The sequence below is a fragment of the Zalophus californianus genome, chromosome 6 (assembly GCF_009762305.2).
Source record: "Zalophus californianus isolate mZalCal1 chromosome 6, mZalCal1.pri.v2, whole genome shotgun sequence".
Taxonomy (NCBI): domain Eukaryota; kingdom Metazoa; phylum Chordata; class Mammalia; order Carnivora; family Otariidae; genus Zalophus; species Zalophus californianus.
Window position 1 is genome coordinate 102,577,348 of NC_045600.1, and position 25,671 is coordinate 102,603,018.

Below are 25,671 nucleotides of genomic sequence, written 5' to 3' on the forward strand. Positions count from 1 at the left end.
GTTGTCAGAGATCTAAAAACAAACAACAAAAAGGATGTCGATCACACTGATGAGTATTTACCCAAAAAACACTAATTCAAAGGGATACATGCACCCCTGTGTTTATTGCAGCATTATCTACAATAGCCAAACTATGGAAGCAACCCAAGTGTCCATAGATAGAAGAATGGATAAAGAAGTTGTGGTATATATACACAATGGAATATTATTTAGCCATAAAAAAGAGTGAAATCTTGCCATTTGCAACAACATAGCTAGAACTAGAGAGTATAATGCTAAGTGAAATAAGCCAGAGAAAGAAATACCATATGATCTCACTCATGTGGAATTTAACAGAACAAATGAGCAAAGGAAAAAAGAAAAAAGAGAGAGGCACACCAAGAAACAGATTCTTAACTATAGGAAACAAACTGATGGTTACCAAAGGGTAGGTAGGTGGAGAGATGGGTGAAACAGGGGATGGGGATTACAAAATGCACTTGTTGTACTGGAAAAAACTAAAGAACAAAAATAAAAGAAAGACATACAGATACATAGATATAGACAGACACATGTTTGCTTCCTTAAGCAATTTACTGGGAATAATCTGACTATACATTTATTCACTGGGAAATACTTTTTGAGTGCTTACTACGTGCCAACCACAGTTGACCCTGAACAACAGGGGTTTGAACTGTACAGGTCCACTTATACACAGACTTTTTTTAATGAATACGGTACAGTACTGTAAATGTATTTTCTCTTCCTTATGATTCTCTTAATAACATTTCCTTTTCTCTAGCTTGCTTTATTGAAAGAATACAGTATATAATACATACAACATTCAAAATCTGTTAATCGACTATTTATGTTATTGGTAAGGCTTCCAGTCAACTGTAGGCTAATAGTCAAGTTTTTAGAGAGTCAAAAGTTATATGCAGATTTTCAACTGCATAGGGGTCAGCATACCTAACCCACACATTGTTAAGGGGTCAACTGTATAGGGGCGCCTGGGTGGCTCAGTTGGTTAAGCGTCTGCCTTCGGCTCGGGTCATGATCCCAGGGTCCTGGGATCCAGCCCCACGTCGGGCTCCCTGCTCAGTGGTGAGTCTGCTTCTCCCTCTGCCCCTCACCCCACTTGTGCTCTCTCTCTCTCACTCTCTCTCTCAAATAAAAAAAAAAATAAAATGTTTAAAAAAAGGTCAACTGTACTATTCTAGGTACTGGGGATACAGGAATAAGCAAGAGGAGACATGAATCCTGATCCCATGAAAATTAGATTCTAATGTGTCAAGTCAGACAATAAACAGGATCTCATTTCACAATGAAACATGAGCTTATTTTCTTACATCCCAATACCCCATGAAATACTAAACTTCCCCCCCAAACAGGACGTGCCTGAAAGCTCTGTAAATGCTGAGCAGTTCTCACGATGTAAGAGCTACAAATTCCCAGGATTGTGCTCTGGGTTATTTACCAGGGTATTAAAAAGTACACAAATGACCTCTTTGAAGACAACATAAATAGTTATTCATTACCGGATGCTTACGATGTGCCAGGCACTATGCCAGGTTCTCCACATGAATCATCACTAATTCTGAGCTCAATCCTAAATTAGGTGGATGTGCTGTGTTATTAGTAGCCCCACTTTGTAAATGAAAAACTGAGGCTGATATAATTTAAGTAAATTATCTGAGGTCACGCAGACACTAAGTGGATGAGCCTGAATGGGACTCAGATGGTCTGGCATCACTCTGCCTCTTCACAAATGTGGGAAATCCGTAACAAGAAAAGCAAAATTGTAAGTAGGAATTCTTAGAGTGTTCCTATAAACTCAAACTTGGCCTTTACATTCAAGACTGTATACGTGTAAGCTGGAGGAATTAGGGAGAAGATTAGCTTGGGGAGGAGAGGTAGAAATAGAGAAAGTTTGTTAAAGCTAAAGTTTGTGTGGGGCGCCTGGGCGGCTCAGTCATTGGGCGTCTGCCTTCGGCTCGGGTCATGATCCCAGCGTCCTGGGATCCAGCCCTGCCCTGGGTTCCCTGCTCGGCGGGAAGCCTGCTTCTCCCTCTCCTACTCCCCCTGCTTGTGTTCCTTCTCTCATTGTCTCTGTCAAATAAATAAATAAAATCTTAAAGAAAGAAAAAGCTAAAGTTTGTGTAAACACTGACAATTGAGGACCAAACAGAAATAATAAAACACCTCAGGAGGCATAATACAGGAAGGTGTAAAAATAGAATCCATTTTAGGAACGTTCGGTTCCCATATAAACTTCTGGGAGGATATCTCGAGGGGGCGGGGGGGGGAGACAGGGAAGCAGACTGGGTGCAGCCATTGTGTGGGCATAGGTCTGATACTAAGACCCTCCCTCCCCCCCTCCTCCTCATCGGGCAGTCTCCTCTTGTTCCTCACACACTGAAACTGAACACACCCTCTCTGGCTCCCAGTAAGCCAGTCTTCCACCAGGATGGCCACCTCTTTCCTTGCATCCTCCGTCTTGGCCTGGAACCAGCCTCCCAGGCACAGGCAGGTTACCCCAGGCCTCCCCAAGCCCTGAGCAGGCCCAGACCTCTGTCTGGCTAAGCTCTAAGAAAATCAAATTCTCTGCCTGCATCATCTTCCCTCATAGTGCCCTTGAGGTGTGCAGAAGGAAAGCACCCTGTCAATCGAGTCCAGCTCCATTAGGGGAGTCCCAGGTGCTGTGTTCCCACTTGGGGATCCAGGAGAGAGAAAGCAGATGCCAAGAGCAGCCCATCAGCCCTGCCCTTGAGGGGACCCTTGAAAGTCAGGTCTAGTCAGCCTTTCATCTCTGCACCTGCCTCTTGTGGACAGCCTCCACTTTGTCTTGCCTTGGAGACACATCTTCTCTTTCACAAGATTTCAGTTCCCTGAAGGCACCACAAAGTGCTCCATAAACCTCTAACGTTGCATAAACATTCTTTCCTCATTAGAAGAGGAGGAACCCAGGAGTGGCCTGTTCTTACAGGAAAACAGTCAAGTCTAAGTCCCTCTGTGGGAAGGTCCGAGCATCAGATAACATCCTCTCCTCCCTCCCCTCCCCGCTCTCTTTTTCTCACCTAATCCTTTCCCTTTGCGGCTTTCTGTTCATTGGAACAGAAATCACTGTGACCATGACCACATTATGGTGAATGGAAACAAAGAACAGAACTGATTGAGCTGCTTGGCGTTTCCTGTCACGTGATCTACCTGGACCCAGAATCACATCAGCTGTTCCATTCACAGCTCTTAAAGTTTTTTATCCTCGGCTTCTGCTTGTTAGTTACTTGACCAGTTATTTTTATTTGTCCCCTTTCAAAGAATGTATCTACTTACTTTTTAAAAGAGTCCTTAAGATACCCGCTTCAGGAAAGGTTTCTGGAAGGTGGGCATATATTTGATTCCTGGTGTGCTTATAGCACTAATAGCTCAGGGTAAACTGCATCAGGACATTCTCTCTAAGCCTTGATTTGTGCAGGATTTATATTTTCAGGCTAGTGCCTTGGGGGGAAAATGCAAGACGGATGGAGTTTGTTTTCAAATCCTCTCTCCTTTACCATCTCGGTGTCCCTCACGACTGGAGGCTTCTACAGAGAGGAACAGTGTGAAGAGCTTGACCTCTCATGCTAGCCTGCCTGGGTTCAAATCCACGGGGATAAAATATCTTAAATTTAAAAGCACTTAGGATAATGCCTTGCACTCACAATGAGCTGATAATAACACTTCTAAAAACTGCAGCTCCCCCGCCCCCGGCTGCCAGATCAAACCTCCCAACGCAGTACCAGTAATTGTCCATCTTAGCAGAGCCCCGATCTTCCTACCCGAACCACACTTTCTTCTCCTTTCTGTTCTCATCCTGGCGCCATTTACACCGCTCGGCCGTTGCATGGAGACCTAACAGGTACGGGGCTCCTTTACTCTGCGCGTCAGCCCTGCTCTTTCCGCTCCCCTGTCCACGTGCACCACGCACTGCTCCGCCAGGGCCCCCAGTTCACTGGCCGCCTCCCTTCCTTTTCCTCCGCAGCAGCTCAGGGCGTGGGCCACACCCACCAGCGGCAGCTTGGCCTCCCCTGCCCGACTGGCTGAGAAGCCCATCTTAAAGTTGCCTGCCACACAAGGCCTTCAGCCCCCGCGGGCATTTGGCAAGACCTCCACACAGGCCTCTACCTGGCAGCGGGGAAGAAGATACGCTACAAGCCTGATCCTCTGAAGCCAAGCTTGGTTCTGCTCAGAGTCTGAGAGATGGCGTGGCTCCGCCATTCTTGTCCTAGAGGACTTCACTGCCAGAGGCAAAAGCTCTGTTGGCCTTTACCACATACGACAGAGTCCACACCTTCCCAGCTGAGATGCCAGGGAGAAACTAGCTCCTTGAGCTCCTTGCGGAGGGGTGCGATCGAGGACGCCGCAACGGGGCAGGTGGTCTCTTATTTCTAGATCACACCCCTCCTCCGTGAAACTCCGCCCCTCACCTGGCTCAGTGGTTTTCTCTAGCAACAACCTGTCTTCTCCCAGCCCTGCTCCCTAGCCCTCTGCTCAGCGCCCCAAGTACAGCTTGGGGTGCACCCGTTTTTTTCTCCCAAAGACAGGACCATTCACTCATTACGCGTGAGTGAGACCTGCAGTCCCCAGCACAGGCCATCGCTCCAGGGTCAGGGACTTAGAAGGTGTGCAGAATTCGCCTCAGCATCTCGCAGTGGGCCAGGGTCAGGCAGGGCAGAGTTCCCCGAGTCGGGGGGTGGGGGTCAACACCTGGACAGGGGCAGGCGCTGAAACAGAAGTCCACCTCCGGCAAAGTCAGCCCGAAGAGCTGGGCATCTAGACTTCCAGCTAAGAATGAGGCCGCACTCTGCTTTGGGGTTCTTCAGCTGTTTTCATTTCAGTCCTGGTGGAATGGAAGCAACTCAACCAGGTGCTTGGTGTCTGTATAAAGACTGGGAATAGGCTAGCGCTTTACACATGAACTGACTTAATCCTCACCAGAACTCTCCAAAGGGGATGATGCCACATCTCTGTTTTGAAATGAGGAAACCCAGGCACAGAGAAAAAAGTAAATTTCTGAGTCACGGCTCATCAGTGCTAGAAGAGGACAGTCAGATTCGGAAATCTCTGCTCTTAAGGACTCCCCTGCACAATCTGGGTTAAAGGCCCACTTCTGCAATTGCCTCCCTTGAAAATCTAGGCTTTTATTTCTGGACATTAACTTTTTCTTCATGTTCATCTCACAGGTATAGGAATGTTGTGGGAAGGAAGTAAATATATGCACGTAAAGTCCTTGGCCTGGCGCCTTGATAGTAAAAACACAATCCGTGCTGGTTCCCAACATGACCATCATTTCTATTATTAATGCCCACGAATCCCTGCCACCAAGTTGGCCTGCCTCCCACCCCTACTCTTGCCTGTTTCTCTGCCCTGGGGCAGGCCCCTGACAGCTCCCAGCTCTCCCAGCTGCCCCACCTCAGTTCCCAGGCTCTTATAGACAGACCTGCGTCTCCTTTGGTCTTTAAAATAATCTTGCAATGTAGGTAGAGCTGAGGCTTAGCCAGTTAAGTACTTTGCCCAAGGAAAATTTTTTTTCGGGTTCTAAAACAGATCTCTCTATATAAATTTAAGTGGAGTGTTTTTAGTTCTGTAAATTGTAAATGCAACTTTAAAAACCATTATGAATAGAGAAAAAAACGAGGTGGCTCAGTCCGTTAAGGGTTTGCCTTCGGCTCAGATCATCATCTCAGAATCCTAGGATCCAGTCGGAGTGGGGAATCCCTGCTCAGTGGGGAGTCTGTTTCTCCCTATGCCTCTGTTCCTTCCCCTGCTCAGTCTCTCAAATAAATAAAATCTTTAAAAATATATATAAAAAATTTAAAAGAAAAAAATGATCACAACCCCACCATCCCAACACAGTAACAACATTTTTGTGATGAATTACTCACCGGGCATTGTCCATCTCTGTAGGGACTGAGTTTTCTCCTGATTCACCACCTCCGGGGAGCAGCTGAGAGCACTGTTTACCCCAGTGTTGGGATGGCCTCAAAATATCCATGGAGGGAGTCTAGCGTGAGCACCCACTAAACCCAGAATGACTCTCATTGGACCCCACCAGAATAAAATACAATCAAATTAGAATAAATAATGAGTCAAGCAAACATGCCTTTAGAGAGACAAATCAGAGGCTCTTTGAGACATCATTTAAAAAGACGTTTTATTTTTTACAAGTAAAATTTGTGTACATTTAAGATGTACAACACGATGTTTTGGTATTTGTATACCATATTTGTATACCAAATATACATTGTGAAATGCTTGCCACCACCAAACTAACATATCTATCGCTTCCCATAGTTACTATATTTTGTGTATGTGGTAAGAACACTTGAGATCTACTCTCAGCGAATTTCAAGTATATATTATTATTTAAGGCACCATGCTGCACATTAGAATTTCAGAACTTATTCATCTTCTAACTGAACGTTTATACCTTTTGACCAGTATCTCTGAGCCATGAATTTTTTTTAAGATTTATTTATTTATTTATTTGACAGAGAGAGAGAGAGACAGCGAGAGAGGGACCACAAGCAGGGGGAGCAGCAGAGGCAGAGGGAGAAGCAGGCTTCCCACCGAGCATGGAGCCCGACGCGGGGCTCGATCCCAGGACCCCGGGATCATGACCCGAGCCGAAGGCAGACCTTAACGACTGAGCCACCCAGGCGCCCCAAGCCATGAATTTTTAATCTAACTTACACTATATCCAAATTCTGTGGGAACTGTTTAAATCATATAGACATATAATCCAGTCATATATTTATTAATTTATTCAGTAAGCCAAAGCCAAAGCCAAAGCCAAAGTCAAAGTATGAACCTTAGTCCTGTTCCTTTCTTTTTCCCTCCTATATCATTAATCATATCAAGTCTGGGTTTTGGGGGTTTTTTGTTTCGTTTTGTTTACTTTAACAATCTTTTTTTTTTTTTTTAAGAGATTCTCAGAAACAAGGACCTACTATAATAAATTTTACAGAGTGGTAGAAATATATGACTGTCTAACTGTCAGTCTAGGAATGGATACCCAGAACACCCTTTTATGGAATATGGGTTATAGAAAGGTGGAGGGAATGGGGGAAGGGAGGCTAGAGATGACAGAACTCTAATCTGGTTTGGGACCCCTGGGTGGCTCAGTGGGTTGAGTGACTTGATCTCAGCGCAGGTCTCGTCTCAGGGTCTCAGGGTCTCAAGGTTGAGCCCTGTGTTTGGCTCCACAGCATGGAGTCTACTAAAAAACAAAACAAAACAAAAAAACCCTCTAATTTGGTTTGAATGTCCTTCTACTTCTCGCCAACTACCTGAAGCTCTGTATGACCATTCTCTATTTTTCCCTTTGTATTTGATCACCACATGCTCAGTGCTGACATATCCCACCTATGTTCCTTGCAGGTGTACCTCCTGCACATACAGCTTGGTTGGGAGGTATTGGCAGGAATATAAAAAGAATTGTAAGAAATGAACCCTGATTTAGGTCCGAGAACTTGCAGTTGAATTGGGACATGGTGTTAATAATCAGAAGACCTGGGATTGATTCCTGGCTCCTTCACTTACTAACTGGGCTACCATGAAAAATTTATTAAAATTCCTTATCAGTAAAACAGGACAGATAGTATTAATAATAGTACCTATACGCAACCTAAAGGGTTGCTCTTAGGATCACAAGGAGTAAATTCTGTGAAAGCACTTTACAAACTAGGAAGTGATATTCAGGAAATTATTATTAATATTCACATAAAATGTATACACAGCTTAAACAATACCTCTCAGGTTTTTGTCACTTTGTAAGTTCGAATTTTCCAAGATTATTCTTTCAGAGACATATTTCCTTTAAGATGGGATGCCAGGCACAGTCTTACTTGAAAAGTATTTGACATTTTAACACAGCCATCTTGATGTGGGCACATTTTGACATGTCTCCCCCAAAATCTTTAAGATTTTAGTTATTCTTTTTAGTGACCAATCAATGTGTGAAATACACATGCTTACCCCGTCCTTGAGCCTTGCTCTATACATCACCTCCCTCCATCACTGACTCTTTGGGTTAGAAATCAAGGATATGAATGGGATCCACAATGGGTGGGAGGTGGAAAATGAAGTGAGCTCAAATTCTAGTGTATCTAGCCAAGGCTCTTTTTTGATGCAATGACAGAAAGGCCAACTCAAACCCAATTTAGCTTGAAAAGTTTAGGGGTAAGCTGGCTATAGTTACAGCTAGCTTCAGAATGCAGGAGATGTCACGGGGACGCTGACTCTTCATTTATTACTCTGCTCTTCACGTTGGCTTTATCCTTGGATTCCATGGATTGGCAAGATGGCTCCTGAGAGCAAATGGCCTGTGTCCTGTCAGGTGCAAATTCAGCAGAAAATTGTTCGTCTCCATCTCAAAAATTTAAAAGCAACTCCTAGGTCTGAATCTCAGTGGACTAAATTAGGTCACATTTACATCCTGTACTAATGAATCACCGTGACCAAAGGTATGAAATACTCTTATTGGCCAGGCCTGCATCAGACCCACCCCTGAAACTTGATATGGAATCAACACCACCTGAAACATACGGACTGATGAATGGGAGGAGCGATTCCACATAAGAAATCAGATATTGTTACCACATGGAACAATTACTACCAGGTGATGAAAACCAGTAAGTATCATTACGGATTTGGATAAAGATTCAGAGAGTCAGTTGGAAGAGAGTGGTCAGAAACCAATTGTCAGACAAGGTACAAGCACAAGGACTCTTCCATTTACCATGTTTATTCACCTCAAAAAGGGCCAGGGTTTACCTAAAGTATCGCTCATTCTCAGTGAAATCATCTGTTCAGATCTCAGATTAATAAGCATCTAAGCCCATTTGTTGAAAATACGAGAATACAGGGCGCCTGGGTGGCTCAGTCCGTTAAGGACTAAATATTGTTGTGAGATAGTTTCTTTATGTATGACTGCCATTAAAATAAAAAAATAAACTTTGAACCAGAATTTTTAAATTGCCGTATCACAAAGGGTTAAAAATCACATTTTCAAAATAAAAAATGAATAAATAACATCTATTTCCCTTTTCTTTCTTTCTTGCATTAAATTAAACAAGGAAGCCATCAGACTGCAATGACTCTAACGTCATGGTGGCCTCTACATAAACAAACCCAAATCTAAGCCTGTAAATGCCTCAAGGCTATAAAATTGAAACCTAAGGACAAGCACTCACAGAGCCAACTAGACTTTACACTATTAGCCAATCAAATAATCTCCTTTTTTTGTTTCTGCACCTTCTCTCCAATTCTGCACCTTCTCCCAATAAGTCATCCCCCTAGCTCCTGACCACTTTCAGCTGGGTACTGCCCAGTTGGAATGGATTTTTGCTCAAATAAACTTTTTTTTAAGTTTTTATTTATTTAGTTATTTATTTATTTAGTTAGTTATTTGACAGAGAGAGACACAGTGAGAGAGAGAACACAAGCAGGGGGAGAGGGAGAAGCAGGCTTCCCGCGGAGCGGGGAGCCCCATGCAGGGCTCGATCCCAGGACCCTGGGATCATGGCCCCAGCCGAAGGCAGACGCCCAACGACTGAGCCACCCAGGCACCCCTCAAATAAACTCTTAAAATTGGTAACATGTCTCAGCTTATTTTTTAATATTTTCTTCCTTCTTTCTTTCTGTCCCTGGCCCTTCTTTCCTAGATCTATTCATAGGAGGGCAGGAAACACAACACCTAGGCGACTGTGGGGGAGGTGGAAGACTGGGAGAGAGAATGCTCCCCTCGCCACCTGAGGGGACATGATGGACAAGTGGGTGACTGGCAGCCCGAAGTAGGATGCTGGGTATCATTGTCATACTTCTCCAAGAACCAAGTCTTACTTGTAGCCCTTTCAGACGCTAAGGGCAGAGCAGAGGGATTGCAGCTCTAGCAAAGGTGTCACAGCTCACAAACTCCAGGTTTTTCTAGTGTGTTTTCTTCAAGATCAGCCTTTTCCAATCAGAATAAAGCTTCTTATGTGATCACCTCTACTCCCTGTCTGCTCTTGTATACAAGCAATTAACATCAAATACTTACTTTAATTGATTAATCATTTCTTTTAGTCATTCTATAAGTTCAATGTCTTGTTACTAAGATTTTAGACAGTTTCATTTTATGCTCATAATGAATTCTAACAGCACAAATCTGTTCAGGGTACCGTAAACAGACATATTCAAGGTACAGCAAGTGGATACTCTCTTTATGGCAGAGGAATACCAGGGAAGGAACATTCAGGGGGGTAAGGCTGGAGGACTTGGGTTTGGGACAAACTACAGTGCATCTTAAATCTTAATGCTAAGAATTTTGGGTAAGGTATAGATGTGGAAGGATTTTGTTTATGGTGAAAGCAGAGTCTTAGGAAATTAAATCTGATGATGGCTCGGTTTAAGATCATCTTTTAAAAGATGTGCAAATATAGATGGAAGAGAGAGAGAGAGAGAGAGAGAGAGAGAGAGAGTGTGTGTGTGTGTGTGTGTGTGTGTTCTAGAGCTTAGAGGTAATGACACCCCAGTAGCCATGGGCACACTTAGCACTCAGATCTTGGTTTCTAAGTACCATCAATCAATGTAAGAAATCAAGATGCCTTGAGAAATGGTTGATTCCAGGATTGGGGTATCAGAAGTGCAAGATGAACCTGGAACAAATTTTAGAAACAGAAAATAAGTAAGTGTTCAGTGAAGATATAACAAAGACACAAGAGCCAGCTTGAAGAGCTTCCCACAGGTCAAACCTGGGACCAAAATAAATAATTGCAATGGATTATAACCCATAGAATAAAATTAAAAACCCATGAGTCCATACAGATATAAATAAGTAATGGGAAAAGCAAAGTTAAAATTTCAACTAACAAAGACACAATTCTAAAATTGCCGTTTGGCAATCTCTGCAGTAATAAATGTTTCAGGCAAGAATCATCAATGAATGCTTAAATCTGGGAAGTAAAAGGATGATGAGAGGATATTTACATGGTCTCAAAGTATCTCTCACAAGAGATTTATTAAATATAAAGAGGAAAATAAATATCTTCACAGTAAAGGAACCTGGTAAACACCATCACTCTAACCACATAATTAAAGTTAATGTCACTAGTAATGAGAGAAGATGCGTCACTTTTGTGCCATTTCTGCCAGGAATACATAACCTGCATCTAATCACAAGGGGGTATCAGACAAATAAACTTATGACCTTATAGAAAATGTCAAGATCATGAAAGCCTGAGATTAAAGAAGATTAAAGAGACATGCCAATTGAATGCAACTTATGATCCGGGATTTTCTTCTTCTTAAAGATACCTCCAAACATTATTGGCCAATTAGAAAAATTTGAATAGGTTCTGTAGATTATCTGGCAGTGTTGAATCAATATTAATTCCCTTACTTTTATAAGGGAATTATGGAAGAGAATAGTTTTATTTTTAGGAAATACACAACTATTTGGGGATAAAAGGGCACATGTCTACAACTCATTCTCAAATATTTCAGGAAAAAAAGATAGATGATAGATAGGATGATAATGAAATGAATATTTAGAGAGTCTGGTTAAAAGGTATACGGGAATTCTTTGCACTGTTTTGGCAACTGTTCTATAACTCTCACATTATTCAAAAATTAAAAAAAAATGATAACGGTGAAGAGAGCAGTGCAGAGCCAATTGAGTAAAGGAGGAAGATATGGTGGCTCTGGTCTAGGTGACTAGGAGGAGAAAGAGATGAAACTCCGGAGCGCTGCATGGACAGTTTAGACAAATCAGGCACCATCTCCTGGTGACAGAGACAGGAGACTGGTTCTTTTTTAAATCAGGAACTGTTGCCAACCTGGAAAATACATCCTGTTCTTTTTGGCAAAGAAAATAAAATATGGATTTTCCATGTTAGGATAAATACCAGTGTCTGGTCACATAAGGATATCTTATCAAGGCCTTGCTATTCACAAAGGATGAAAAACTCCTGGTAGTAATGTTTGGATTTTGGCACACATCAGCTGAGCTGTTGTTCCTCTCTCTGGAACATGGCAGATGGAGTCTGAAATATACAACCAGTGGAATGGAAAGATGTAATTCTTTGTGTTTGTATCATTTAGTGCAGTCACCCAGATATGTTCCTAGTAGACTGCCCTTTGTAAAGACTTAAGATTGGAACCACAGATGTGCACAAAGCCATTCAGCAAAATTATATTCATTTGCATGAATGAAAGAGGAGATATTCAAATTATATTTAAAAAGAAGAGTGCGTCCCCCTGTTAATATGAATCTTGCTGTAACTAAATGATCTCTTTTAACCCTTGCCATCTTCACACCTAATATTTTAGAAAGGAGGAAGCTGAGACATAAAGAAGTTTAAGCATTTGCCCCAAGATCACACAACTACCCAGTAGCAGAGCATAGATTTGAAGCCAGGTTTTTGTGGCCTCAGACTTTCTACTCTTTCTAGTACTGCACCGCTTTCTTACTTAAAAAAAAGAAAAAAAGAGAGAGAGCGAGGGAGATTTATTTATTTTTTTGAGGTGGGGGAAGGGGCAGAGGGAGAGGGAGAAAGAAACTTAAGCAGACTCCGCCTTGAGCATGGGCCCCGATTATTCCATGTCTCTACTCTGCCATCCACAGCATCATTCCATCCCGAGGCAGGTCACACTTGCAGTCTTAGCTTGTTGGCCAGAACAGCTGGGACTACCCCATGATTTCTAATTAGACTCCAGGCTGGAGAAAAGGCATTGCTCCCTATACGACTGAGGAAGAATTTCCCTAGAAAGCCCCAGAAAACTCCTCTCTATATTTTATTGGCCTAAATCGGGTTGCAATCCCAGTTATGAACCACTCCCTGCAAGGGGGGGAGTGGTTAGACTCAGGGACATAGGGTCTCTCTCTGTAGCAGAGTGTGAAGTCAGAATTGGCTGAGGCAGCTGCATCTGGGACGGGGGCCAAGTAGGGCTCAATCCCATGACCCTGAGATCAGGACCGGAGTAGAAACCAAGAGTCAGATGCTTAACTGACTGCACCACCCAAGCGCCGATTCCCCTTCTTACTTTTTTTTTTTTAAGATTTTATTTATTTATTTGAGAGAGAGAGAGAGAATGAGAGAGAGAGCACAAAAGGGGGGAGGGTCAGAGGGAGAAACATACTCCCCGATGAGCAGGGAGCCCGATGTGGGACTTGATCCTGGGACTCTAGGATCATGACCTGAGCCAAAGGCAGTCGCTTAACCAGCTGAGCCACCCAGGCGCCCCTCCCCATCTTACTTCTCAACAGGAAGATGCACCTGCCTCAGCCAATTCTGACTTCACACTCTGCTACAGAGAGAGACCCTATGTCCCTAAGTCTAACCACTCTCCCCCTTGCAGGGAGTGGTTCATAATTGGGATTGTAACCTGATTTAGGCCAGTAAAATAGAGAGAGGAGTTTTCTGGGGCTTTCTAGGGAAATTCTTCCTCAGTCGTATAGGGGTGCCTGTAGGAGCAATGCCTTTTCTCCAGCCTGGAGTCTAATTAGAAATCATGGGGTAGTCCCAGCTGTTCTGGCCAACAAGCTAAGACTGCAAGTGTGACCTGCCTCGGGATGGAATGATGCTGTGGATGGCAGAGTAGAGACATGGAATAAGATATGGATCAGGAACATGAGTTCTTGATCACTGCTTCTACCCACATATGTTCTGGACCCTCTCTTCCTTTTCCAAAGACTCTCCTCCTATAGTTACTCCTGGTTTTCTTTCGCTTCACTAGCAACATCTCCCTCTATTTTGGATATTCCCAACATGCGTTAGATTCGTTCATATTAAAACAAAATAAATCTTTGATTCTGGAAAGCTCTGATTTTCTTCCAGCTATAGGCCCCTTCTCTGCTCCCCCTTTTCTAAAACTTCCTGTGTATACTTTCTCACCTCCCATTCACATGTTAACCCCTTCTGGTCTAGCTCCTGTTATGACGACAGCAGGATTTCAATGGGGTGGACATCTCCTTCTTCTAAATACTTCTTTGGCTTCTATGACTCCACACTCCCCTGGTCTTTGCTCTGTCTCACTGGCTGCCGCTTCTCTTTGTCCTACACTGACGTTCCTCTTGTACTGAATTTCTAAATGTTGATTTGTTCCAAGGCTTGGTCCTAGGTCCTCTACTCTTATTTATTCTATCTCTTTCTATATTTGTTCAACCCTCAATCAATTTTATTCAGTCTACCAGATGCCAGACGCTGCTCTAGGCACTGGAAATAAAGCAATGAATCAACAGAGTTCCTACTTTATAAAGCATACTTTCTGGTGGGAGAGCAGGAAACAAACAACAACAAAATAAGGGTATAATAGAATGTCGGGTAGTGATAAGTGCTACGAAGAATGAAGCAATAGCAACAGTGATGTCTTTTAAGATAGGAGGGGCAGGGGAGGATACTCTAAGGAGGAGACATTTGCACCGAAGAAAACTGGAATGTGAGAGAGAGAAGTTAAGGATGATTCCAGGTTCCTGGCTTGCATAGAAGGAAGAATGATGTTGTCATTTACTGAAATAAGGAAGACTAGAGGAAGAAGAGATTTGGGAGGGGAAAATCAAGAATTCTGGCTTGATGTATTAAGGGGTCATTTGGACACAGTAAGTGGCTGTTTGTCTAGATTAAGTTTCTCTTGTGTATGATTCCTTCCTCAGGTCTTAGGGAGACCTTCCCTGACCGCTCTATCTCTGAGAGCATCCCACATGCCACTTCTCTCTCATCCTCCCTAGTTTACTGTCTTCATGACAGTCACCACAATCTGTAATAACCAAACTTAGCTATTGTTTGGCTACCCCCACTAAAACCAAGTCCTGTGAGATCAGGAATCTTGTCTTTTTCATAGCTGCGTCGCCTGGCCTTGGTATTGTGCCTGTCACAGAGAAAGGGCTCAACAAATCATTATTAAATGAGGGACCAAAGGGAACGTCAGTCCTCTGGAGAAGTCAGGACAAGTTGGTTCTTATCTGAGCTTAGCCAGTCCCTAGCTGTTCGATTTCAGGCAAGTCACCTCTGTGGTATGTTCTCAATTTCAGAAGTAATTTGATTAGATGATTTCTAAGGGATAATTTTTCCACCTGGAAATTACGTTTGAAATCCAGGATTTTTATTGACTTATTCTGACCAAATTTGTACCTCAAACCTCATTTCGGTAACAGCGCTGAGGGGTTTTTAATGCAGAATGAGTGCAAACTATTGCTTATTTGCCACAGGAATCCTGAAGGATTCTATATTCCCACTCCTGGCTCCCCTAAATCCTCAGTCTCAGGTAGCCATCCATTCTGCTAGCCTCCACTCCAGGACCAGGGAGAAACAATTGGAAAGAAAGGAGAAGTGAAGGAGTTCATTTTCTGGAACATTATGGAGCACCTATTCACCAGTACAGTTCAAGTCTTTTCAGGTAAGCTATCATATTTCACGTGTATTTAAAGGTTATTTGGATATTAAACCATATTTTTACAAAACCCTGTGAAGTAGGTATTAACAGCCCCCATTTCACTGATGTAGGAAATGAGGTTCAGGGACATGAACTGATCTTCCCTAATTCAGACAAGTGGCAGAAAAAAGATTGGACTCTAAGTCTCCCCCCACCCCCTCATTGTGCTTTCCACCACACCATAGATGCCTACCGTCAAGGGCAAACCTTCTTGGATACGATCAGTTTCCAGTGGACTCAGGTCTATTTGTTGAATCAACAGATGAAAATAAATTGGATTAATAAACCCTCTCTTAAAATCCAGTGTTCAAAAAGTTGACAGTTTCCCTTTCCATTCATCTAGGAAATCCTATTACAGAGGCATTAATTACTATGTAACTTAAATACATAGCTAGGTGGAAATAATGCCACAAAAATATCAATATGTTTACAGAGGCAGGAAGATTTGTCTGCTGAAACAGCAAGATTTCCCAGGGCTCCTTCTGGAGAAGGAAGAAGGGGATGCCAGGGTTATCTATTCCCTACATGACCATCCTTTGAAAGATCCTTCACTCCCTTTGTTTTACTTTTCCTTATAATTTTTTTTTAAGACTCCACTTTCAAAAGAATCCTGTTTTCATAATGAGAAAGAAATTCTTTTCCCACCAAGTTATCCTTATTACAGAATGTCCGGCTCTGATGTGTGTGCATTAATGAGGATATGAACCTATGCCACATCAAATATGTAAAGTTGCATATGCGAATCTTAGCATTGGGCAGGATTCTGAAGGACTAACTTAAAAAATAATAAGCCTTTAGCGTTGACGTAAAGCAGGGAGGATAATCAAGGCAGATTGGGTGTAGTTCCTTTTTCTCCCTTCCATCCACAAGCCAACCCTTTTTGCCTTTGAATGTAAAAAAATGGTCTGGAAAAACAGGATTGGATGTTGGGAATAGAGAACTTCATTTTTTTCCTTCACTACCAGTAATGGCAAAAACAGACATCTAAAAACTAAACTTTCAATAAAGCAAGATCATAAATAGAAAAATGAATAAATAGCATTTATTTTGTACGGAGCGGCTGTCCGTGTCCGAGTTCCCAGCGGGCGGAGAGCGCCCCGAGGGGACAGACGGCCCGAGGCCCGGGCGCCCTCAGGGGAGCAGCAGGGAGCCCAGCAGCAGCTCGCCCTGGCCCAGCAGGCGGCCCCGCTCCCGGCCGCGGCCCCGCTTCTCCGCCTTGACGCGCACGGCCAGGCGGCGCACCTGGTCCTCCGAGAGCCCGTCCAGGCACACGTCCTGGTCGAAGGCGGCCTTGCGGCTCGGCCGCACCACGGCGCTGCGCTGCGGCCGCGTCTTGCCCGGCGGCCGCAGGACGAAGCTGACGCGGCAGCCGACGGCGCGGGGCTCGGCGGTTCCCGCGGCCAGGCCCTGGGCGCCCAGCAGCCGGACGCGGAGCCGCCCGCTGGCCCGACTGTACTGGGCGGCCAGGCGCAGGGCCCCCCCGGCGCCGCCCAGGGCCACGGTGCCCTCGGCCTCCAGGCACTCGGGCCCCGGGTCGGAGGCAGGCGGCGGCGGCGGGGACGCGGAAGGGGCCCGGGCCGGGGGCCGCGAGCCGGCGCCGCGCTGCTCGTCCTCATCCCGACTGGACGCGCAACGGGCGCGCGCCAGGCCGCGGCTCCTGCGGGCCCGCAGCGCGCGGCTCAGCAGTCCTTCGGGGGCGCGCAGGAGGCGGTGGGCGCCGGGCGGCGGGGCGGGCGCGTCCGGGATCGGGCGGGGGCCGGCGGGGAGCGCGGGGGCGGGGGCGGGGGCTGCGCCCGGGGGCAGGAGCGGGGCGGCCCCGGGGCTCCCGAGGAAGAGCGACTCCTTGCGGCGAGTGTGCGGGCTCTCGAGCAGCGCGCAGAAACCGTAGGCGGTGCGCGCGCGCGGCAGGTGCGGCAGCGAGAGCGCGGCCTGCGAGCGCGGGTCCCAGTCCGTGTGCCCGGCGGCATCGTCTGCTCCTCGGGGCCACAGGTCCGGCTCGGCGGCGCAGCGCTGGGGCAGAGCCGCGGCCGGAGGCGGAGATTCGGGTACGCAGGGCGCGGGCAGCCGCGGCGGGATGCAGAACTCGGGGATGCGGGCCGGGGTGAGCACGTTGGTGAAAGCGGGCTCCGGAGCGGAGGCGCGCAGTTTCCCGAGGAGCCGCATCCTCCGAGGCTAGGGCTGGGAGCAGTGGCAAGAAGTGCTCCTGCGGGGGAGAGAAGTTGGCGAGTGTGGGCACCTGGGGCCCCGCGGGAAGTGGCTGGACCGCTCCCCGGGGCCCTCCGAGGGTACCAAAGGGCCTACGATCCCTGGCCAATCCACGCCGAGCTCTCCCGCACCCACAGACCTGCCCGCCTTCCATTCATCGGTAGTAAATAAACAAATCGAAATCAGACCTTTCCTTCCTTCTCCAGTCACTCTGGGTCATGAATTTCAAGTTCAGTGCCGGCTGCCTCCCGGTCCCGGATGGGGCGCCAGCTTCAGCACTCTGGCTGGGACAGTGGCGCCCCTGCCTTATACTGGCAGCCTGAGTCCCGCCCAGCCGGCCGGGAGCCCAACCCCTGGAGGCACTGGACAGCCCGCCTTCCAAGCCAACCCTGCTTGCCCTGCTCGCCCTGCTCGCGGCGGCTGGGGGCCCTGCAGCGGGTGCTTGGGCGTGACCCTCTGGTCAGTCCTGGGACCCGCATCCGCTCGGCGTGCACGGAGCCCCTTACACAGGCGTGGAGAAAGTTGCAGGTGAAGAGAGGATGCCTGGTGGCCCTGCCCAGGGAGAACTGGTGGCGGAACATGCTGGTGGCCTCTTGGAGAAGATGAAACAGCGTGAGGAACCAGGAAGTTCCCTTTTGCTAGGAACTAAATCCTGTCATCCTGCACGTGACGGACATGCTCTAGGTGCTTCTATTTTACTGCCTCCACGCACCCGCCATGTGTAGATCAATACGGTTTCCATGATACTCGTGTACTTATTACCAGTCTCTCTCTGCTGGTTGGTGGCCTCCTTAATAGCCTGCTCAGTCAATGCCGTAAATACTGATGAATTGGGTGGATTAGGCAAACATTTCTGAATGACTGCAGCCTGTCATCTTTTGTCACAAAAGGTGGGGCCTTTGGCTCATACTCGAAAAATAACACTTGATATTCCCAAAGCTACCCCTTTTCTCTCTGCTGCAGCAGGGAGGGACCAGTTAGAAAGCCCCTTACAGAAAATCTATGTTGCCTCTTTCCACGCCTCCCATCCCCCCAACCTTCGTTTTCTAATATGAGAAAAAACTGGAAGCCCAGAGGGACTTGAGGAAATTCCTTAAAGGTTAAATAAAGCCAGTTAATGGCAGAACCTGGAATTAGCAACTTCCTGTTTATTTGGCTTCGCATGTGATGCTTCCTGCTATCTGAAATGCCCTTCCTCAGCTTTTTCACTCTGTAGGAACTCCTGTTTATTTCCCACAATTTAGCCAGACAGCATCCCCTTCAGGACTCTTTACCCAACTCCCCCTCTACAGTTCATCAGTCCTTCCTTATTCCCTCCACACACCTTTTAATACCACCATTGCTGCATTTAGCATGCTGCTTTGGAATTTGGGGTTTACAGATTTGTCTCCCCCAGTAGACTATGAGTTGAGGGCAAAGACTGGGACAACTCATTCAGGGTGTTTGGGGGACCTCTTGAATGTAGCTAAAATAAAATGGGTGCTATGATTCAGAATCTTAGTCTGCCTCCATCCCAGTTGCCCTATACAAGGGACAAACCTAGCTGTCTTATTAATCTTTTATCCAATTCCAGCACCCAGAATACAATGCCAGGAAAATAGTAAGTGCTCAGTAAATATTTGAGTGAATCGTATTGTGTGGAATTGAGCTTGATCTACGATCCAGGTCTTATGACTGTCAGGTGCTTTTAACCACATAACCCTCTAACCGCATTATTCAATTTCTCACGGGCAAACCAGTGATGTGGACATTGCTTTTCAGATGAGAAACTGAGGCTTAGGTTGAGAGACTTGTCTAGGGTCGTTCAAACTATGAATCACATGCTGTTCCCTAAGTCCCAGCTTTTTGCTAATTTCTTCCTTCTCTTTTTTATTCACTCAGTTCAAGATAATTTGCTAAGTCTGTTGTGTGTCAGGCATTGTGTGTGTGTGTGTGTGTGTGTGTGTGTGTGTGTGTGTGTGTGTGTGTGTGTGTGTGTGTGGTGTGGCTTGTATTGCACTTTATACCCAGAATGTTAATTCTTAAAGCAACTCAGTCTACTGTTAAGTATTTTCCACTATCCTTGCTTTGGAATAAATACCATTATTTCCAAATCCTTAGAGGTAAGGAGAGTGAAAGTTTCCCCTTGGTAGTAATTTATATTTTCTTTCTTAATTGATTGCTGTTCTCCTTTAGTATATGCTTTTTTGATGGGACAAGCATGAATCATGCAACCAGGGAGCAGTAACCATTCCTGCCAAAGCCAACTTGCAGGCAGAGGAGTCCCTGGGGTCTCTGAGTGCATCAATTCCTCTGATTCTTCAGGCCAATCAGCAAATTAGTGGGCAAATGGTCTTCTCTCAAGGAGAGCACACCAGCATTATGGCTTGCCAATGTGCCAGCTCACTTCAAATCAGACCCCAATGAAAATGGCTCTTCCGCAGGCCTTCATGACAGGAACACGTGAACCTCTCGTCAGTGGTAAATGCCACCAAAAGCAGGATGTGGGATTTGAGTCATTATGCTGCCAGCAATTCATGTTCATAGGACCACATAAGCAGGGCTGGAAATCCAGTCTCCATGGAGAGCGTTTTCCAAAACCACTAGTTTTCCATGAATCAATATTCTACAGAAGAGACAGTAGGATACAGGGAAATTAAATTACTTACCCAAGAATACACTCCAGTCATTCATTCATTTAAGCCCATAGCTGCAGGCCGTATCCACAGTTAGAGGCCTGATTTTCTTCCTGATTCTGAAATCACACCGGGAAAAAGTGAAAAACAACGCCTCAGTAGAAACTCTGATCACTCCAGTTGTTTCATTGTTTTGTGCCTTATGACCATATAATGTCCACCATCATCTTGTATTCAAAGCTTTGAAATTGTTATTTCAAAGAAACTATCCCAATGATAATGTTTACTGAATGCTCACTATATACTGGGTCTTATTTAATCCCTAAACAACCCTCTAAAGGAGGTAAGGATGTAGAAACTATGGCTCATAGAAGAGAAACAACTTGTCCAGAGGCTCACAGCCATGAAAAGCAAGGTTGGGAGTCAAATCCATATCCATCTAGCTCATTCTGCTATGTGCTTATAACCACTTCCCTAGAGTGCCTCCCTCAGAGCTATTTTTCCTGAATCCATGACCTCTCTGGGTGGTTAGATAAAAGAAAAAGAGAGCTTTATTCCAAGGCCTTGGGTTGAAACTATACAACTATTGTTTATACCAGCGCCTAAGAGCTTAACACATGCCATTGTCATAAGCAGGAAATCACTAGTTTTGCACAGTAGTGCTGTATCATCTGTAAACAGAATCCTTATCCTCCCCAGAAGTGTATTCACTCTCTTTATTTATACCCTACCTTTTTTCCAAAACAGGATTTGAGGGGATTTATGTAACAAAGACCCAGGGAACTGACCGATTAGAGCCTGATGGTAAAAATGGAAAAGACATGCAATTGACTGAGTAAGGAAGCGTGAATGAGGTCCCAAATTGACGTGTACCAACACCCGTAACGCTAGAATGGGATGGACAAGATGTGAAGGCAGTGAAAGAGACTGCAGTGGGAAGGCTTGGGGGCGGACCCTCACAGTCCACCAGCCTTGGAAAACCAGAAGAACCAGTCTGAATGTCCAGTGGTATGGGAATGGCCACGTCTCCTTCACAGAAAAAAATACAGTCATGGAAAACCATCATCAAGAAGACTGTAGCAACACAGAAACGTATTTCTGTTGGAGTGTTCGATGAAGTTAACAATATGCAAGACTATCTATCCCTTAACATCACAGTTGGATAAAGGTGTGGTTTCCTAAAGCCCAGAACTAGTTGGGAATATAAAACATTGACACAATTTCTTTTTTGTGGACATTGAAGTTTTTATCAATTTATGCCCTGGTTCATTGAAAGTTAGTTTGAGCAAGCCTACAAATATATGCGTGACGTGAGGATAAAATGAAAAAGAAGTGCGTGAAGTAACTGACACAGAGAGAAAATAAGGGTACGGATGATATGATAAAATCGGAAACGAAGTTATAATGGAAACTATGTAGTGAAATTTTTTCTTTGTAGCTGCCACAGCACTAGAGCATGAGCCCAGGATCTGGTGTCACCAGAGCGGACTTTGAACTCTAGTGCTGCAGTTTCCTTTTTCTGTGTCCTGGAACAAGTCATTGCACCTCCAATATGACTTGTTCTTATCTATTAGATGGGAAAGATGAACATTGTTTCCTGAAGACAGAATGGGAACTTGCTCATGAACGTACTTTGTAAGTCATAAACTGCCTCAATCTTTTACTTGCTGTTCCCTGCAAGCTTCCCTGTTTCCTGTTCTTTTCATGTCTCCCCCCGCCGCCACTGCAAGATTCCTAATCATTTTTCTGGAACTCTGTTCACACATCACGTCGTCCTGAAAGCCCTCTAGGACTGCCGAGGTTTGGTCATGGGCCCCTTTTCTGTGATCTTCCTTCAGAGCGAAGGGAAGGCATGGCAGTGAATTTTGGAGCCTCTGAAACTTGGGTTCACAATCCCATTCTGCCACTTTCCACATGTGTGACCTTGAACAAGTGAGTAAAACCCTCTGAATCCAATTTTATGTATTAATCTTATCTTACTTCCATTTTGGGAGGATTAGAGATAGGACATAGAAGGCACAAAGGACATAATAGGGCTCAGTAGATTTTGGTTATTATTACTGAAATAATTTCCTTGGATTAAATTTCCCATGTAAAACTTTCAAAATTTCTTAGTTTGCTAAAACATATTAAGTCCATGTTTACATTTGAAAGCTTTCGAAGACATCTAATGAAAAACATATGTAACAACTTAAAACAATTCTTGGTCCACACTGAAATAATTGCAGAATATTTAATATTATTCCCGCTAAATGTTTATCAAGCTAACAAATGAAAATCAAGGTTAATTTTATCAATTTCCTTTTTTTTTTTTTCCTGAGGAGTGTCTAGATTCTTCTTATTGTTTGATTCTCTCTACAGATAACTGTCTAGACTTGTGGTTGGTTACCTTTTAAGACTCTTCAGCTCATCGGGCTTTCTCTCCTTTCATGTTAGAGATTAGTCTCCTGTATGTACACATTAGATACTCAATGTGCGCAGTACTTCTAGTCATTTTTACAAATATCGTAGTTGTTTACTCTTCATAACAATCATGTCAATCTAATATTCATTTTACAGATGAGGACATGGAGACTCAGTTGTTTCCTTCGAGATACTAACACTGGACTGAGTCATTACTCAACCCCTGGTCTTGACTCCGTAACTTCTGTTCTTTTCCCAAAACAATGTTTTCCGTTGCTTGTGACCAGGGTTTTATAAAATAAGCTGGAAAATTTCTTAGTGAAAGCAGCTTGCATACAAGCTGTCATGAGGAAGTGAGAAGTAACTCAAGAGTTTTAAGCAAATTTGCATGTATCTCCTTCGGGCTATTCTCCTCTGCTTTTGCCCACCTTGAAGTGCTGTTGTTCCCAGAGTTTCTTCTGCAGTCCCCCTTCTGCTTTATCCCCAGGGATTCAATTTAATCTCTTTGTGCGTGCCTCTCGGGGCTGCCACGCTCAGTGTCCCCCACCCGCAATCGGCCTGCCCTCCCCACTCCTCCCCAGAGCTAAGAAGCAAACCTGATCATGTCACTCCCTGATTTCCAGCCTTCTGTGTTGCCTCACTGCCTTTAAGATGAAGCCCCAAGTGCTCTGCCTGGAGTACAAGAGTCCCCACCCTCTGGCCTCTCCCAACCACAATCTCCAGCCTTGTCTCCAGCTATTCCCACCACGCCTGTGACTTCAGTCCCTGTACGTGCTGTTCCCTGAAAGCGCATATTCGCTCACCTCAGATCTTTGTTCATGCTGTTCTACCTGACGAGCCCACCCAGCTACCATCTGCCTCCAGAAGCCCGCTTCATTCCTTCACCTCCTCCTGAAAGCCTTCCCTGACCTCCCCAGGTTGGGCCATGCCGTCCGCTATGATAGCGCTTCTCCTGTGGTATTCAGGATGTTTGCTTGCCTGTCTGTTTCTCCCGCAGAGAGTCTCCTTCTCTTTGAAGGAGACGATTTCACCCCCATACCACAGGCGCCGCATAGGACTGGCACGTGGCTGGTCAGAGTTTGCTGAAATTAGGCACAGTCTCGCACTGCTACTTGGTGTTTTTCTGTGTGCTCATGTCGTCTTCTCAAATAGAGGTTTAAGTTCATTTGAGGTGAAGAATCACTTTTTATATCTATTCTCTTCCCCTTTTGAGAGTTCACCCTAATTGTTCATATTTTTGCCTCAAAAGGAACCAGGTGAGAAACTGGTATTAACTTTTCTTTTCCACTCTAAGGAAGTTAGTACATTAATTCCTATGATGCTTGTCTTAAAAGAACTGTTATTGCTTAACTCAAGTTATGTACACTGTCGTTAATGTTATTTGAATCTCCTTAGGTCAAATAGTCTTTTTTTTTTTTTTAATTTTTTATTGTTATGTTAATCACCATATATTACATCATTAGTTTTTGGTGCAGTGTTCCATGATTCATTGTTTGTTCATAACACCCAGTGCTCCATGCAGAACGTGCCCTCCTCAATACCCATCACCAGGCTAACCCATCCCCCTACCCCCCTCCCCTCTAGAACCCTCAGTTTGTTTTTCAGAGTCCATCATCTCTCATGGTTCGTCTCCCCCTCTGACATACTCCCCTTTTCTTCCTCTCCTGTTATCTTCTTCTTTTTCTTTTTTCTTAAAATATGTTGCATTATTTGTTTCAGAAGTACAGATCTGTGATTCAACAGTCTTGCACAATTCACAGCGCTCACCGTAGCACATACCCTCCCCAATGTCCATCACCCAGCCACCCCATCCCTCCCACCCCCCAACCACTCCAGTAACACTCAGTTTCTTTCCTGAGATTAAGAATTCCTCATATTAGTGAGGTCATGTGATACATGTCTTTCTCTGATTGACTTATTTCACTCAGCATAACACCCTCCAGTTCCATCCACGTCGTTGCAAATGGCAAGATCTCATTCCTTTTGATGGCTGCATAATATTCCATTGTGTATATATACCACTTCTTCTTTATCCATTCATCTGTCGATGGGCATCTTGGCTCTTTCCACAGTTTGGCTATGGTGGACATTGCTGCTATAAACATTGGGGTACATGTACCCCTTCGGGTCCCTACATTTGTATCTTTGTGGTAAATACCCAGTAGTGCAATTGCTGGATCGAACGGTAGCTCTAATTTCAACTGTTTGAGGAACCTCCATACTGTTTTCCAGAGGGGTTGCACCAGCTTGCATTCCCACCAACAGTGTAGGAGGGTTCCCCTTTCTCCACATCCCCGCCAACATCTGTCGTTCCCTGACTTGTTAATTTTAGCCATTCTGACGGGTGTGAGGTGGTATCTCATTGAGGTTTTGATTTGGATTTCCCTGATGCCAAGCGATGTTGAGCACTTTTTCATGTGCCTGTTGGCCATTTGGATGTCTTCTTTGGAGAAATGTCTGTTCATGTCTTCTGCCCATTTCTTGATTGGATTATTTGTTCTTTGAGTGTTGAGTTTGATAAGTTCTTTATAGATTTTGGATACTAGCCCTTTATCTGATACGTCATTTGCAAATATTTTCTCCCATTCTGTCGGTTGTCTTTTGGTTTTGTGGACTGTTTCTTTTGCTGTGCAGAAGCTTTTTATCTTGATGAAATCCCAATAGTTCATTTTTGCCCTGGCTTCCCGTGCCTTTGGCGATGTTTCTAGGAAGAAGTTGCTGCGGCTAAGGTCGAAAAGGTTGCTACCTGTGTTCTCCTTTAGGATTTGGATGGACTCCTGTCTCACGTTTAAGTCTTTCAACCATTTGGAGTCTATTTTTGTGTGTGGTGTAAGGAAATGGTCCAGTTTCATTCTTCTGCATGTGGCTGTCCAATTTTCCCAACACCATTTGTTGAAGAGACTGTCTTTTTGCCATTGGACATTCTTTCCTGCTTTGTCAAAAATAAGTTGACCATAGAGTTGAGGGTCCATTTCTGGGCTCTCAATTCTGTTCCATTGATCTATGTGTCTGTTTTTGT

General features: G+C 44.9%; 1 protein-coding gene and 2 long non-coding RNA genes across 3 annotated transcripts in view; 1 reads left to right on the plus strand and 2 right to left on the minus strand.

Moving 5' to 3' along the window:
• The window catches only part of LOC113910528, a 24,502-nt gene extending 20,569 nt beyond the window's left edge, over positions 1-3,933 (minus strand). Inside the window, exon 1 of the long non-coding RNA XR_003516080.1 lies at positions 3,798-3,933. This is a non-coding gene — a long non-coding RNA (uncharacterized LOC113910528). The remainder of the gene's footprint in view (positions 1-3,797) is intronic.
• Positions 1,588-9,995, plus strand: LOC113910527. Its single transcript, XR_003516079.1, has 3 exons — positions 1,588-1,780; positions 8,508-8,651; positions 9,684-9,995. It is a non-coding gene; the product is annotated as an uncharacterized LOC113910527 (long non-coding RNA).
• A 6,478-nt stretch (positions 9,996-16,473) lies between these two features.
• C2CD4B (C2 calcium dependent domain containing 4B) lies at positions 16,474-17,963 on the minus strand. Its single transcript, XM_035728294.1, has 2 exons — positions 17,823-17,963; positions 16,474-17,632 (listed from the first exon to the last, which is right to left on the minus strand). The coding sequence occupies exon 2, from the start codon at positions 17,590-17,592 to the stop codon at positions 16,561-16,563; it is 1,032 nt and encodes a 343-aa protein (XP_035584187.1). The 5' UTR covers positions 17,593-17,632; positions 17,823-17,963; the 3' UTR covers positions 16,474-16,560.
• Positions 17,964-25,671: the final 7,708 nt, after the last annotated feature.